This window comes from Gavialis gangeticus, unplaced genomic scaffold (genome assembly GCF_001723915.1).
Source record: "Gavialis gangeticus isolate Ggan-Ray unplaced genomic scaffold, GavGan_comp1, whole genome shotgun sequence".
NCBI lineage: Eukaryota > Metazoa > Chordata > Crocodylia > Gavialidae > Gavialis > Gavialis gangeticus.
In genome coordinates, this window is record NW_017729009.1 from 15,526,075 (window position 1) to 15,538,331 (window position 12,257).

At 40.2% G+C, this 12,257-nt stretch overlaps 1 protein-coding gene across 1 annotated transcript in view; it reads left to right on the forward strand.

Moving 5' to 3' along the window:
- Nucleotides 1-12,257, forward strand: part of TAF4 (TATA-box binding protein associated factor 4) — a 51,034-nt gene that overhangs the window by 23,745 nt on the left and 15,032 nt on the right. The window contains exons 3-10 of the mRNA XM_019510160.1: nucleotides 386-552; nucleotides 758-877; nucleotides 2,188-2,307; nucleotides 4,556-4,678; nucleotides 5,519-5,608; nucleotides 7,668-7,910; nucleotides 10,008-10,155; nucleotides 11,876-11,990. Coding sequence (XP_019365705.1) covers nucleotides 386-552; nucleotides 758-877; nucleotides 2,188-2,307; nucleotides 4,556-4,678; nucleotides 5,519-5,608; nucleotides 7,668-7,910; nucleotides 10,008-10,155; nucleotides 11,876-11,990 — 1,126 coding nt within the window. The remainder of the gene's footprint in view (nucleotides 1-385; nucleotides 553-757; nucleotides 878-2,187; nucleotides 2,308-4,555; nucleotides 4,679-5,518; nucleotides 5,609-7,667; nucleotides 7,911-10,007; nucleotides 10,156-11,875; nucleotides 11,991-12,257) is intronic.

The following is a 12,257-nucleotide window of genomic DNA, read 5'->3' on the forward strand; positions in this document are numbered from 1 at the left end:
AAAAAAAAAAAAATAAGTAGCATGTTGTTCAGGCTTGCGAATTTTAAACTCCTGCTCCACAGAATTTTTCGAGTATTTTATATCTCATAAGTGTAATACTATGCATAAATTGATAGCCTAATCACAGAACATGTCTTTAATAGTTTTACTCAAGCTTTGTAATTAGTATTTGGGTGTTTACATTATATCAATTTTTTTGTTTTCTTCTAAGCTGTAGTGAGATCATTCTTTGTTGGTGATGCAGTATTTTGCATCGTGTTTCATGCAATATGTGCATGCTGAGTTTAAACTTGGGAGGCTTGTCTGTGAACTTAGAGCTGCTCGCTTTCTGCTCTGTGGCCAGCCGCATGTGATCTGTATTTTTTGATCTTTTTCTGTTCTGTAGGCATGGTCCTTGTACGTAGTGAGAATGGGCAGTTCCTGATGATTCCTCAACAAGCATTGGCACAGATGCAGGCACAGGCACATGCCCAGTCCCAGTCTCAGAATACCATGACTCCTCGTCCGGCAACACCTACCAGTGCTTCTCCAGTACAGATTTCGGCAGTCCAGGTCAGCTCATTAATTTCTATAAGTAAAAAATAGCTTCCTTGCCATTTCTTTGAGCATGTAGCACTCACATTGAGAGACTCCATTACTGGCTTGACGAAGCATTATGTCAGGCTGGTGTCCAGGATGCTGGACTATGCGGAATGCCGATCTGATCTTTCATGATGGCTCTTGTATTTGGACTCTCAAAGTTTGGGGTTTTTTGCAGGCTCCTGGAGCACCTATTATTGCACGGCAGGTGACACCAACTACTATTATCAAACAAGTCTCTCAGGCTCAGACAACTGTACAACCCACAACAACGCTACAGCGTCCTCCTGTAGTACAGGTGAGTTTGTAGAACCATGCAAGTGAGCCATTAAAATATCAGTTACTGAGAGAACCTGAAAGCATGCTTGAAATTTGACAGTAAAATACTGTTTGAGAATGATAGCTCTAGATAGGAGTTTTGAGCCTGGAAGACACTTTCTTCCCCTCCTGAAACTTCAGATGTAATTTAGATCATCTTGTGAACCTCAGCAAAGCTGCTTTCAAAGGCAATTTTGAAAGGCAGCTTTTTTAAAAGCCTTTGGCTTAAATTACATCTTACACTTTCTCCCCAGAAAAACTGGCACACCTTTACCATTGGATTGGAACACTCTTTAATACTAGAAAACTCTAGTTCCATCATTGCCTCTGCTTAAACTTTTAAAAAGCTTGTAATTAAAACTCCCTCATATTCCTCTAAGTCCTCTAGAGCGTCTCGATACTGCCAATTTTTCATCTCCTTCTTCCAACTCTTCTCTTCGGTTTAAACCCCAATGATGCAAGTGTTGAGACCCAATCCTAATATGTGCAATTACTGCTTGGATGTAATGGCATCATCACTGATAGTTCAGGATAATGCTTGGAAGCTAGTGGCTAAAGTGAAAGATTAATTTTCATTCTAATTTTAGGTTTTGTAACTAAAGTTGTTTTACTTTTGCTCTGTTGGAATAATATTACCTGTTAAAGTGGCTGGAAGAGTTCTGATCTTGCTCACTTTTTGAATCAGGCTTAAGATTCCACCAGGGCAGCCATTATTTAAAGTTAAAAATTGTATTTAAAAAAACTGTGCGTGTTCACTGTGGTTCTGATGACTTCCAGAATTATAAATTGGTTAAATAATAGAAAAAATTGTTGTGTCTACCTGCTTGTCAAAAGGTGATGGGTAGCTCTGAAAGCAAAATCTGTAGTTCTGTGACTTAAACAAAAACCAATCATTTGTTTGGAAGGAGTGGCATTAAGAAATGTATCTGTTTGGGTATGTAGCAAAAAGTAAACAAACCAAAATCTAAGCTATTTTAATAATAATTTGCCATTTGAGTGCGTTTCCCTGTTAAACATTATACTGCCTTTCATCCTGTAACCAAAAATCATGCAGTCCTTAATCAACTCTGAGTTTTAAATATGTAGCATTTTGTGCCATCTGGTGGTTCTTTCTCTCAACTGCAACAGATGGCTTATAGTAGAGCAATTAATTTGAGCGTTTATAGCAGCTGGGAAAGATGTTCCACTGTGCTGTGGTTTGGTTATTGCCTCTCTGTTGGCTTGATGGTTCAAGAAGGCAGGTTTTTGAACACTTCATGTGTGCTAATCTCATGTCTGCGTTCTCTGCAGCCTCAGATTGTTCTGGGTGGTACTGCGCAAACAACTACATTAGGAACAGCAACAGCTGTACAGACTGGAACTGCTCAAAGAACAGTGCAAGGAGCAACAGCAGCCTCCACTGCTGCCACAGTAAGACTATGGTTATCAGCTCAAAATATAAATCTGCATTTAAAACCCTGTGCCCTTCTTTGTATGTAGATCTAAGTAATTGTCTCAGAATAAAGAGCATATCGAGATGTGGAGTTCCCAGGGGTTCTGGAGGTCTTGGACAATGACATTTAGCTAAAAGAAATATAATTTAAGATTCAGGCTAACAAGTATGGTTGGGATTTTATTAACTGCAAACATTTTATTTCTTGTAACACAACATTTGTATAACACTCAGGAGCAGAGTAAAGCACTCAGAATAAATCCTTACAGAGAAGTGATTTACGCAGCGCCCCAGAGGGGGAGTCAGTGTCAGAATGGGATTAGAACTCAGGAATTACTGTTTCTCAAGATGTGTCTAATGTCTCCGGGATAGGCAGTGAGAGAGGGAATAGGAGATTGAATCAAGGTGGAGTGCTCTTTGCTTTACACTGGGGGGCAAGGATGATAGCTACTTGCTTCTGCTGTAATAATATGCTCTCCAAGCAGGTTACATGGTGCAGCTTGACTTTTTTCCCAGATATCTTATAAGCAGCCTAATTGAAAAAAAAATATAGCTAATATTCTGTGCTATGGTGTTGCCACATAAGGAACTTACTCCTCTCTGACCACAGTTGTCACAAGGAGTTCTTGCCTGTCTGTTGATGGATTCCTGTCTTTGCCTGGTCTTAGGAAAAGCCTGTGGGATTTGTCATCTTTTCTTTCACAGTGGGCTACTCGGGCTCAACCTCTAGCCCACAGGCCAGATGTAGTCAGCAAAGCTTGTGTGAACAGGTTGTCACCAGCATGTAAGCAGAGGCGAATTCGCTGACAGGCGAAAGGAGGGTATAAGCTTCAGTGGTGTTCACATGCACTGACATACCAGTGAACTCAGAGCTTTCATGCAGCTCTGGAGGCTAGGAACTGAGCACAGCCACCGTTCACCTGCCCCTCTCCCACTCACCCCAACCCCAGATTCAGTGGCAGGGAAAATTGGAGCTGAGCAGCAGCAGTGGTGCTCAGTTCCTGGGCTCCAGAGCTGTGGGAAAGCTCTGAGCTCACCAGCGTATCAGAGCACAGGCTCTGGCTGGAACCGCAGCTTTCATGCAGCTCTGGAACCCAGGAGCCAAGCACTGCCCCTCTTTTCCCTTCTGTTGAATTCAGTGGGGGAGCGGAGGAGCGAATGGCAGTGACACTCAGTTTCTGGGCTTCAGAGCCCCATGAAAACTTTTTGACAGATGGAAGACAAGGCAGTGGAGACCTGCCCTTGGCATCCCTCCACAAGCAAGCTCATGGGGCTCAGGTGCAGGCAGGGCTGGCTACAGCACCTGAAAAAAAAAGTTGCTTCAAAGAAAGGTCCAGTGCAGAGTATGGTCCCACTGCCACCACGTTCCCAAAGCACACAGGTGACCCTGGTAAGGCACTTAGAGCTGAGAATAAGGTGCAGTGCTGTCAGCTGAGCAAACTCCATCTGTCACCTGAAAGAATTCTTTAACTATCTTGTGGAATATTATGGTTGGTCTTGTTTTTATGTAATGGTTCTAAAGTTTAAATATTTTTATTAAATTTGACATAATGCAGTTTTATTTTGTATTAATAAGCCTAACATTACTACAAATATATGTTTTCCTTTCTAATATTTCCTAATTAGAAATAAAGAAAATATTTATTTTATATTTTATTTTATCTAATATTTCCTAAAATACTTGATATTAGTATATGCAATAGTATAAAACCATAATGCTTTTCTATGCAGCCTTTCGTCCATTTCTGATTTTAATGTTTGGCCCTCTTGTGTAAAAATAAAAAAATAAAATGTAGAGCACCATTGTTCTAGGCAGTGGTTTTCAACCCATGTACCATCCTGCATTACTGTCAGGTAACAGATACACGTAAAACATTTTTTAAATGGAAGTAAATATGCTGGTGAGCTCCAGGAAGTAAGTTGTGTGCATATGGCTCACATAACACACTCAGAGCTGCAAGTATGGCCCGCCATGGCAAATAGGCTGGGAACCTTTATCCTTTCCTCGGGTAACTTTGCCATAACCGCTTATCTGCAGGTACAGGTACTAGTCTTGCCTTGTAGTAAGCAGTTTCTCTCTTCTTTGTAAGCAACTCTTAAAATAAGATATTTGCTAAACAGATGGCTTAAAGTAACAGATAAAAGAGCATGTTTGGTAGACCTCCAACTCAAGAGGCACCTCTTAATTCATGTTCTTAACTTTTTTCCTCTTCTATCCTCTAATAGGAAACTATGGAAAATGTGAAGAAATGCAAGAATTTTCTGTCCACATTAATAAAACTGGCTTCATCTGGAAAACAGTCTACAGAAACTGCAGCAAATGTCAAAGAGCTAGTGCAGAACTTGTTGGTAAGAAGTTCACTAAAAATATTGATAGTTCAAGAGACGGTTCCTTGCCAAATTTGGTCTCCAGGCTGTTTTGAAAAAACTAAGTTTTTGTAAAACTTAAGACACACCACACAATTTCTATGCCAGGTATTTATCTTCTGAATTAAAATGGAATTTTAAAAAATTCTCTTTAATATTTGTAATCTGGCCATCATTTAGTGAAACTGCTTAGCCTGTTTTCTTGCTCTAGCATATGTGAACTACAAAAAGAAAAGTAGTGTAAATTGTGACTAAGTTAGAATTTTTTCTAAAAATTATACTTGTTTGTGGTGGTAGGGATAAAGTTGATTTTTCTGCGTCAGAATGGATAATTAGCCTAATGTATTCAAGTGTGCAGATTCACAAGTAGTTAATTACAGACAGCTTTTTGGACAATATATTCTAATGACAAAACATAATTTAGTTAGTATCTGTGGAATATTTAACCTAATTTGTCCTGCTGTATATTTTAAACTTAGAAATGCTTTTTTGAAAATTGTGACTCTCACTAGACTGGAACAAAAGAGATTCAAGATCTGTCCATAATACTAACATTTCCAAGTAATGAATACGTTTTATTTTTCACACTAAAGTTAACCAGGGCCATGGAGTTTTTGACTTTGGCAACCTTTTTGTCTATTGGATTTGCAGTGACTCAAACTTCACAATTGAATTTTACAAAATTGTTGTCACCATCACGTTGCTGGCAACTAAAAATAGCAAGAAATTACTGGGCCTTTAGAAAACAGTGGTAGATAGATGCATGATTAATGTGAAAAAGTTCATTATTCAGTGAATTTAAATGTACATTTTATTTCATAGGATGGCAAAATCGAAGCGGAAGATTTTACCAGTAGGCTGTACCGAGAACTTAATTCTTCACCTCAGCCTTACCTTGTGCCTTTCCTGAAGGTAATAGAACTGCCTCTAATCCTTCTATTGTCTTTCACTGCTTATGTATCTGTAACAATGAGAGAAGCGCATCTCTTAATAAGAAAGATATAAATCTAAAACAGGACATGTGAATGTTTTAAATATTACCCAATTAGAATTTTTTAAAAAGGCTGTGCAAAAATATACAAAAAAGTATTTTTTCCCTCGGTCTCAATATTTTTCCAATATTTTATTGCCCATACCAAATGGTATGGAGCTTGTCAGCACGGAGGTGGAAAAGGATCTGGGAGTCATTATTGACTCCGAGATGACCATGAGTCAGCAATGTGGGGAGGCGGCTAGGAAGGCCAACTGCACCTTGTCCTGCATCCACAGATGCATCTCAGGCAGGTCCAAGAAGGTGATCCTCCCCTTCTACGCGGCACTGGTCAGGCCGCAGCTGGAGTACTGCGTCCAGTTCTGGGCGCCGCACTTGAAGAGGGATGTGGACAGCATCGAGAGGGTCCAGAGGAGGGCCGCTCGTATGATCAAGGGACAGCAGGGTAGGTCCTATGAGGAAAGGTTGCGGGACCTGAACCTGTTCAGCCTTCAAAAGAGAAGGCTGAGGGGGGATCTTGTGGCCTGTTATAAACTGGTTAGGGGGGATCAGCAGGCGCTGGGGGAGTCCCTGTTCCCCCGAGCGCTGCAAGGAGTGACCAGGAACAATGGTCACAAGCTGGCGGAGGGAAGGTTTAAGTTGGACATCAGGAGGCGCTACTTCACGGTCAGGGCGGCTAGAGTCTGGAACCAGCTTCCAAGTGAGGTGGTGCAGGCTCCCACCCTGTGGGTTTTTAAGAGGAGGTTGGATGACCACCTTACTGGGGTCATTTGACCCCAGTACTCTTTCCTGCCATGGCAGGGGGTCGGACTAGATGATCTGCTCAGGTCCCTTCCAACCCTAGAAACTATGAAATGATCCTCAGTTCCGTGGTTGTGTCTAAATGAGTATATGAAAAATGGGGAACATCAATATTATTTTCAATGATCCAAGCAGTTTACCTCTGGTTGGCCTAAAGCTGCTGAAACAATTTGTGCTCCTTCTTGTAGTCTTGTTGCAGACTAAGGATTGCCTGGCTTGGAGACAGATATATATCCTCTCATCCCTAGAGGGAGTCTTAGTAGAACTGATTTGAAGCATGCCAATTGGGCAATGCAGAGAAACTTGCGCTGTTGGCTCTTGTGGTTTTACCTGTTTTTAAAGTGTCAAGTTTATCCATAAAAGGAAACCTGATATTTTTTACTTGCACTGGTACTCATGAATGTAGTAGGCAGTTCACAAAACATAAAGTGTCTTGCCCCAAAACACTTGCAGGCTAAAACTGGGACAAAGGTAACCAGACAGTTGCAAAAAGGGGAGTACAAGAAAATAATACATAACATAGTTTGACTAGTGGATGTGCTCAGGTGGGGTAGAGTTAAGCATGTATATGCAAACTTCATACTGGCATTTCTTGCCTCTTGAGTGCTGGACACAGCTTTAAATCACAGGAGCAATTCTTTTCTTTCCTTTTAATAAATAAGAAAATATTTAATTATGCAGCAAATCTTATGTAAGATTATACATTATTCTTAAATCTTAAATGCAAGTTACAAATACAACTTGAACTATAAAACTATCTGGGTACATCTGCACTCTAGTTGGAGACATGGCTGCAGCACACGTGGAAATAACTATAGCTAACTTGGGTACCAAGAGCAGTGTAGCTGTGGCATCACAAGCCCTCAGCTAAGTACTCCGGATTCCAGTGCAGTGCACAATGAAGCCCATGCTCCTACAGTTATCAGTACCTGATCTACCAGGTGAAGGCTACTTTGGGTATGCTGCATATGCTTGAGTTGTATCTCCTGATATCAGCATAGACGTGCTTCAGACTGATATTTTTCACTGCTTGAGATTAAAGAAAAAGGCACGTTTAATAGTGACAAAGATGCTTTCTTTCAGTGTTAGGACTCTACTGTGTTCTATTATTTTTGTACATGGAAAATGTTTAACTGTAGACATATGTGAAAATCAACTCTTGCCTTCACTTTTCTGCAGAGGAGTTTACCTGCCTTGAGACAGTTAACCCCAGACTCAGCGGCTTTTATTCAGCAAAGTCAGCAGCAGCAGCCCACGACGCAAGCAACAACTGCTCTTACAGCAGTGATGCTGAGTGGCTCAGTTCAGCGCACAGCGGGGAAGGCCACTGCCACTGTAACGAGTACTCTTCAACAACCTGTAATCAGTATAACACAGCCTACGCAAGTTGGGGTTAGCAAACAAGGGCAATCTACACCACTGGTACGTAAGCTGAAGTGCATCTTCTATTACTGCACAGTTGCTTTTTCAAAATACAATGACTTTTCTTCTTAAATTAATGGTTTAGCTCAGCCAGAGCTCTTTTTGCAAATGTTTAAAGACGGTAACCGCTAAGAAGAAAATGATGTATAATTTTAAATACATTGATGATTAAAGGGCAGTATTATTTCCTATTTTACTTCAAAATAAAATATTCACAAATCGTTTCAGTTATTGCATATCCATGTCATGAATTCTTAGCGGTGTTTTAAATAAATACTGATCAGGGTTTTAGGAGTTTGTAATGATCCAATGTAGTGAAAGAAACTCTACTTCAGCTAACTTGTGGATTTCTCCACCCTGCTGAAATATAGATCATTTGGTGCTTGCATGAATTTGACATAGGAAAGTTTTTTAATACACCATTTCACAAAAACTCATTAGAATACAGTGTTTATAAAGCTTGTAAGTGATCTGATCAAAAGATTGGCATATGCAAGGTGGCCTGTTGCCATGTCGAACTTCAGATTTGTTCACGGATGGGAATATTTTGGTATGTTCCGTTGTAGATGCTTTTACATGGTCCTCATCCTCATGGCTTGCAATGATGACAAACAAATATTTAGGTAGTTATCTTCCCAGCATTCCAGCGTAGGGAGTGTTCCTTTCCCAGTTTGCAGGTGAGGAACCAAGGCACAGAATGATGAAGATGCCCAAAATCAAACAAGAAGGTTGGCAGAGAGGGAACTTGGTGGTCCTTGGAGTCCTGGTGACTCACAGTGTTGCTCACAGGAGCAGTCTTTCTTTGTGCCTCCAGTGTTCAGGAACACACATACAGATCACTGTTCAAGGTTGGCTTTCACCAATAAACAGTCAGATGCCCATCATCCTTTTATCCTTAAAGCAGCTTTTTCATCTGTTACATTGGCCATTCTGGATACATTTATTGCGTTATCTGCTTAGAGTTGACTTGTGGCCCTCAATAGAAGGGGAAACATTGTAATAGCATAAATATATGTGTGTGTATATATTCACTTCTCTGCACAGTCTGGGAAAGCACAGCAGAAATTAAATGCAGTCTATAAAATGTTTTTCATTTGGTTTGAAAACACACTGATATTTGAGGAGGAAGTAATAATTAGCTTAATCGAATGCTTGTACATATGACACAGGACCCCTACACTATTATCCACCTGCATGGAGCAATGGTAGGACAACAGGAATAGTTTGCGTTGGGAAAATGAGGGGCGGAGATAACTGACTGATTTGCTGAACATAATGATGAGTTAGTGACTGGGTAATGATAACTAAGAAGTTCCTGCCTGAATAGTTACTTAATTAAAATGCTACTGAACACCATATCCTATGTTGTCTGTAGTCTTTCCTCAATTTCTTGTTGACCTTTGTCATCCAGGAATTTTCATGTGTGATAAAAAGGATAGGTTACTTTTAGCAATCCAGGTAGTATTTGGATACCATCTGGAAAGAAACACTAAGTGGCAGAAAATCAGTTCGACTAACATGTATCTATCTAATGGGTCTGTCTTAGTAAAGCATTCTATCATAGCATTGGATTGCAACTTTACAAGCCACTCTGGTTGTAGTTAGTAGGCACATTGAAAAGAAAAGCTTACTTTTAAATAAACTTGGCTTCAGTTCATTAATCTACCACTTAAATGTTTTCCCATTTATTTTGAGCAGAATAAATGGTTCTGAAAGGCTGAAAGAACTGATTTGAAATGAGACTGTTTTTTAAGGGTCAGATTTTTAGTTGGCTTATCCCAGCCTCTGAATATGTAATATATTTAATTGATCATTTGTTCCTACATATCTCTAAGAATCTCTTGGTGATATTTCCTATAAAAAAAGAAACATAATGCATATGCAACAATAAATTTTGTCATTATAAGTATCTAATACTGATTTAAAAATAAATAGTCTAAGCATGTATTGGTTGCAGATTTGCTTTTGCCCATGCCCATCCATTCATCAAACTGAAGACAGATATAAGGATTTGTTTTTCTGCACTTGATTTTAAACTGGGTACCATTGTTCCTCAGATAGTTTTACATTTTTTTTTTCCTTTTCACTTTTTTGCAGGTTATCCAACAGTCTCAAAAAGCAGGGACATTAATAAGGCCTCCACAGGTAACGTTGACACAAACCCCTATGGTAACACTGCGGCAACCCCATAGTCGTATTATGCTCACAACTCCTCAACAAATTCAATTGAATCAACTTCAGACAGGTAAGAGGAAAAGAGTTTTTTCATATATTCTTTAGTATTAAAATAATAAATAGAAACCCTTAATATTCTTATAAAACAAGATTGGTACAGTAATCCTCAGTGAATATAGTGGTTTTGCTTTTGTCTGTTAATAAACTAACTTCCTCTTATGTAAATCTGAAAAGTATTTTACGAGCATAAGGGTCACCGCCTCTTTTGTACAGGTGACAGAATGACATGCCTAAGTTTATTCATCAGGCCAATGGCAGAGTTGGGAACAGAGTCAACTAAATTCAAGTTCACTACTCATTTACTAAGGCCCCTGGTATGATGTTCAAGGCAGCAGGTGTGATTTTTTTTTGGGGATTGAAGATTTAATTCCAGTTGCACCCTTTCTGCTTGTCAGTGCAATTTGAAAGCCTGGCAGGTCAAAAGCTGGGTGCCTGCAGGTCCAGGGCTGAAGCTAATAATCAGTTGATTGTCATTTCTGACTAGGGACTGAACTAGGGTCTTGACTTGGTTCCGGTGTGGTCTGGAATTGAGGCCAGGGGCAGCTACCATTCTGAGCCTCTGATAATTAGTTGATTGTCAACCCTGACTCTGGACGATGTTGGACCCGGTTTGAGACCCCAGTGTGGTCCCTGGCCAGACCTGACAATAAGCTGATTGTTGGCCTTGGTCCTGGACCTACTACACCTTCAATTTAAGGCACCATACAAACCAGCCATAAAAATATTCTACATTGGGGGTGTTAAAGATCTAGGCCAGTGTTGCCCTTGGGTCTCAGACTGGACTTGCATGCTGCATGTGGCATGCCCTGGATAAGGACCCATGTGCAGTGCACGCTGACATGATGCAATAGGTGCAGCACGCAGGGCTGGTCTCTTGGCCCAGTCTGGCCAACGGGCCAGTCCCGTACCGCTTGTGTGGCCCATGGGCCCTGATGAAATCACTACCCCGTTCGACATTATATACAGAACATTTTTGTGTGTGGCTTGCCATTTTATGATGCCTTAAATCACATGTATATGTAGCACCCTTGCCATTTATGTCATGATTAACATGTTAATTGCGGCATAAATATAAGATGTAGAGGGGGTCTAAGATATGCTGCTAGCTTTGCTGTGTCGTCTTTACATTGTTTAGGACCATATTCTCTGTAGGTCTATATGAAAGTCCTATTGAAATGAGAGGAAACCACCACATATACATTGCAAGGCAGAATTTCTTGTGTCACTCTTCAAAGCTTCTATACTGGCAAAAGCTCCTATTTTGCAAGCTTCATTTTTTTAAGCTGATTGTTCCTGGTATCTCAAATTCTTTATTTAAAAAAAAAAAAGTAAAAATAAGCCAAATAGTATATGGTTTGCAGTTACTGACCCTTTTCTTTATAAGAATTATATGTGGCATAAAAGGGGCTTGTGATGATTAGGTTTCTGTGTGAGTATCAGTTTTGAATTCTCTTTAGCTATAGCATAACAGGTGTCATTTCTCTAAACCATTTAGTGTGTAGTGCTCTAATGGCTGGGTTGCAAACTCAGGAGTGGAGTGTTTAAAGTCAGTGAAAACAGCTGGGAGGGAGAAGGGCAACTCTTTGTTAACAATATTTTTATTAGCATTGCAGCCCTTATTAAAGCAATACTTTTGTGCCAAATCGGATGTTAGCTTTACCCAAAAATAGATAACGAAGTTTGAGACTACATCACAAGGGAATACAAATCCTGATTTTATTTTCTTGCAGTACCTGTGGTAAAACCAACAGTATTACCTGGAAGCAAAGCTATTTCCACTATTTCAATGCAAGCAGCTGCCGCTCAGAAGAATAAATTGAAAGAACCTGGAGGAGGTTCTTTTAGGTAAGAAATCAAGCCCCTTATGTGTGCACATAGGGCCTGACCCCAAAGTCCACTGAAGTCTAGCCTTTGACTCAGGGTTAGATAGACTTGCAGGAAGAATAGAAATGGGGAGTATTTTCTCTTCATTTCATCTCTGCTCGGACTTCCTCCACTCCAACTTATTGTGCTAAGCTTCTACATCTGGCACATTTTGTAGCAGCACTATTTCTGGTCACGTACTTTTCAAACAGTGAAAACCTGAAGAGAGGACATGGGGGGGGGGGGGGG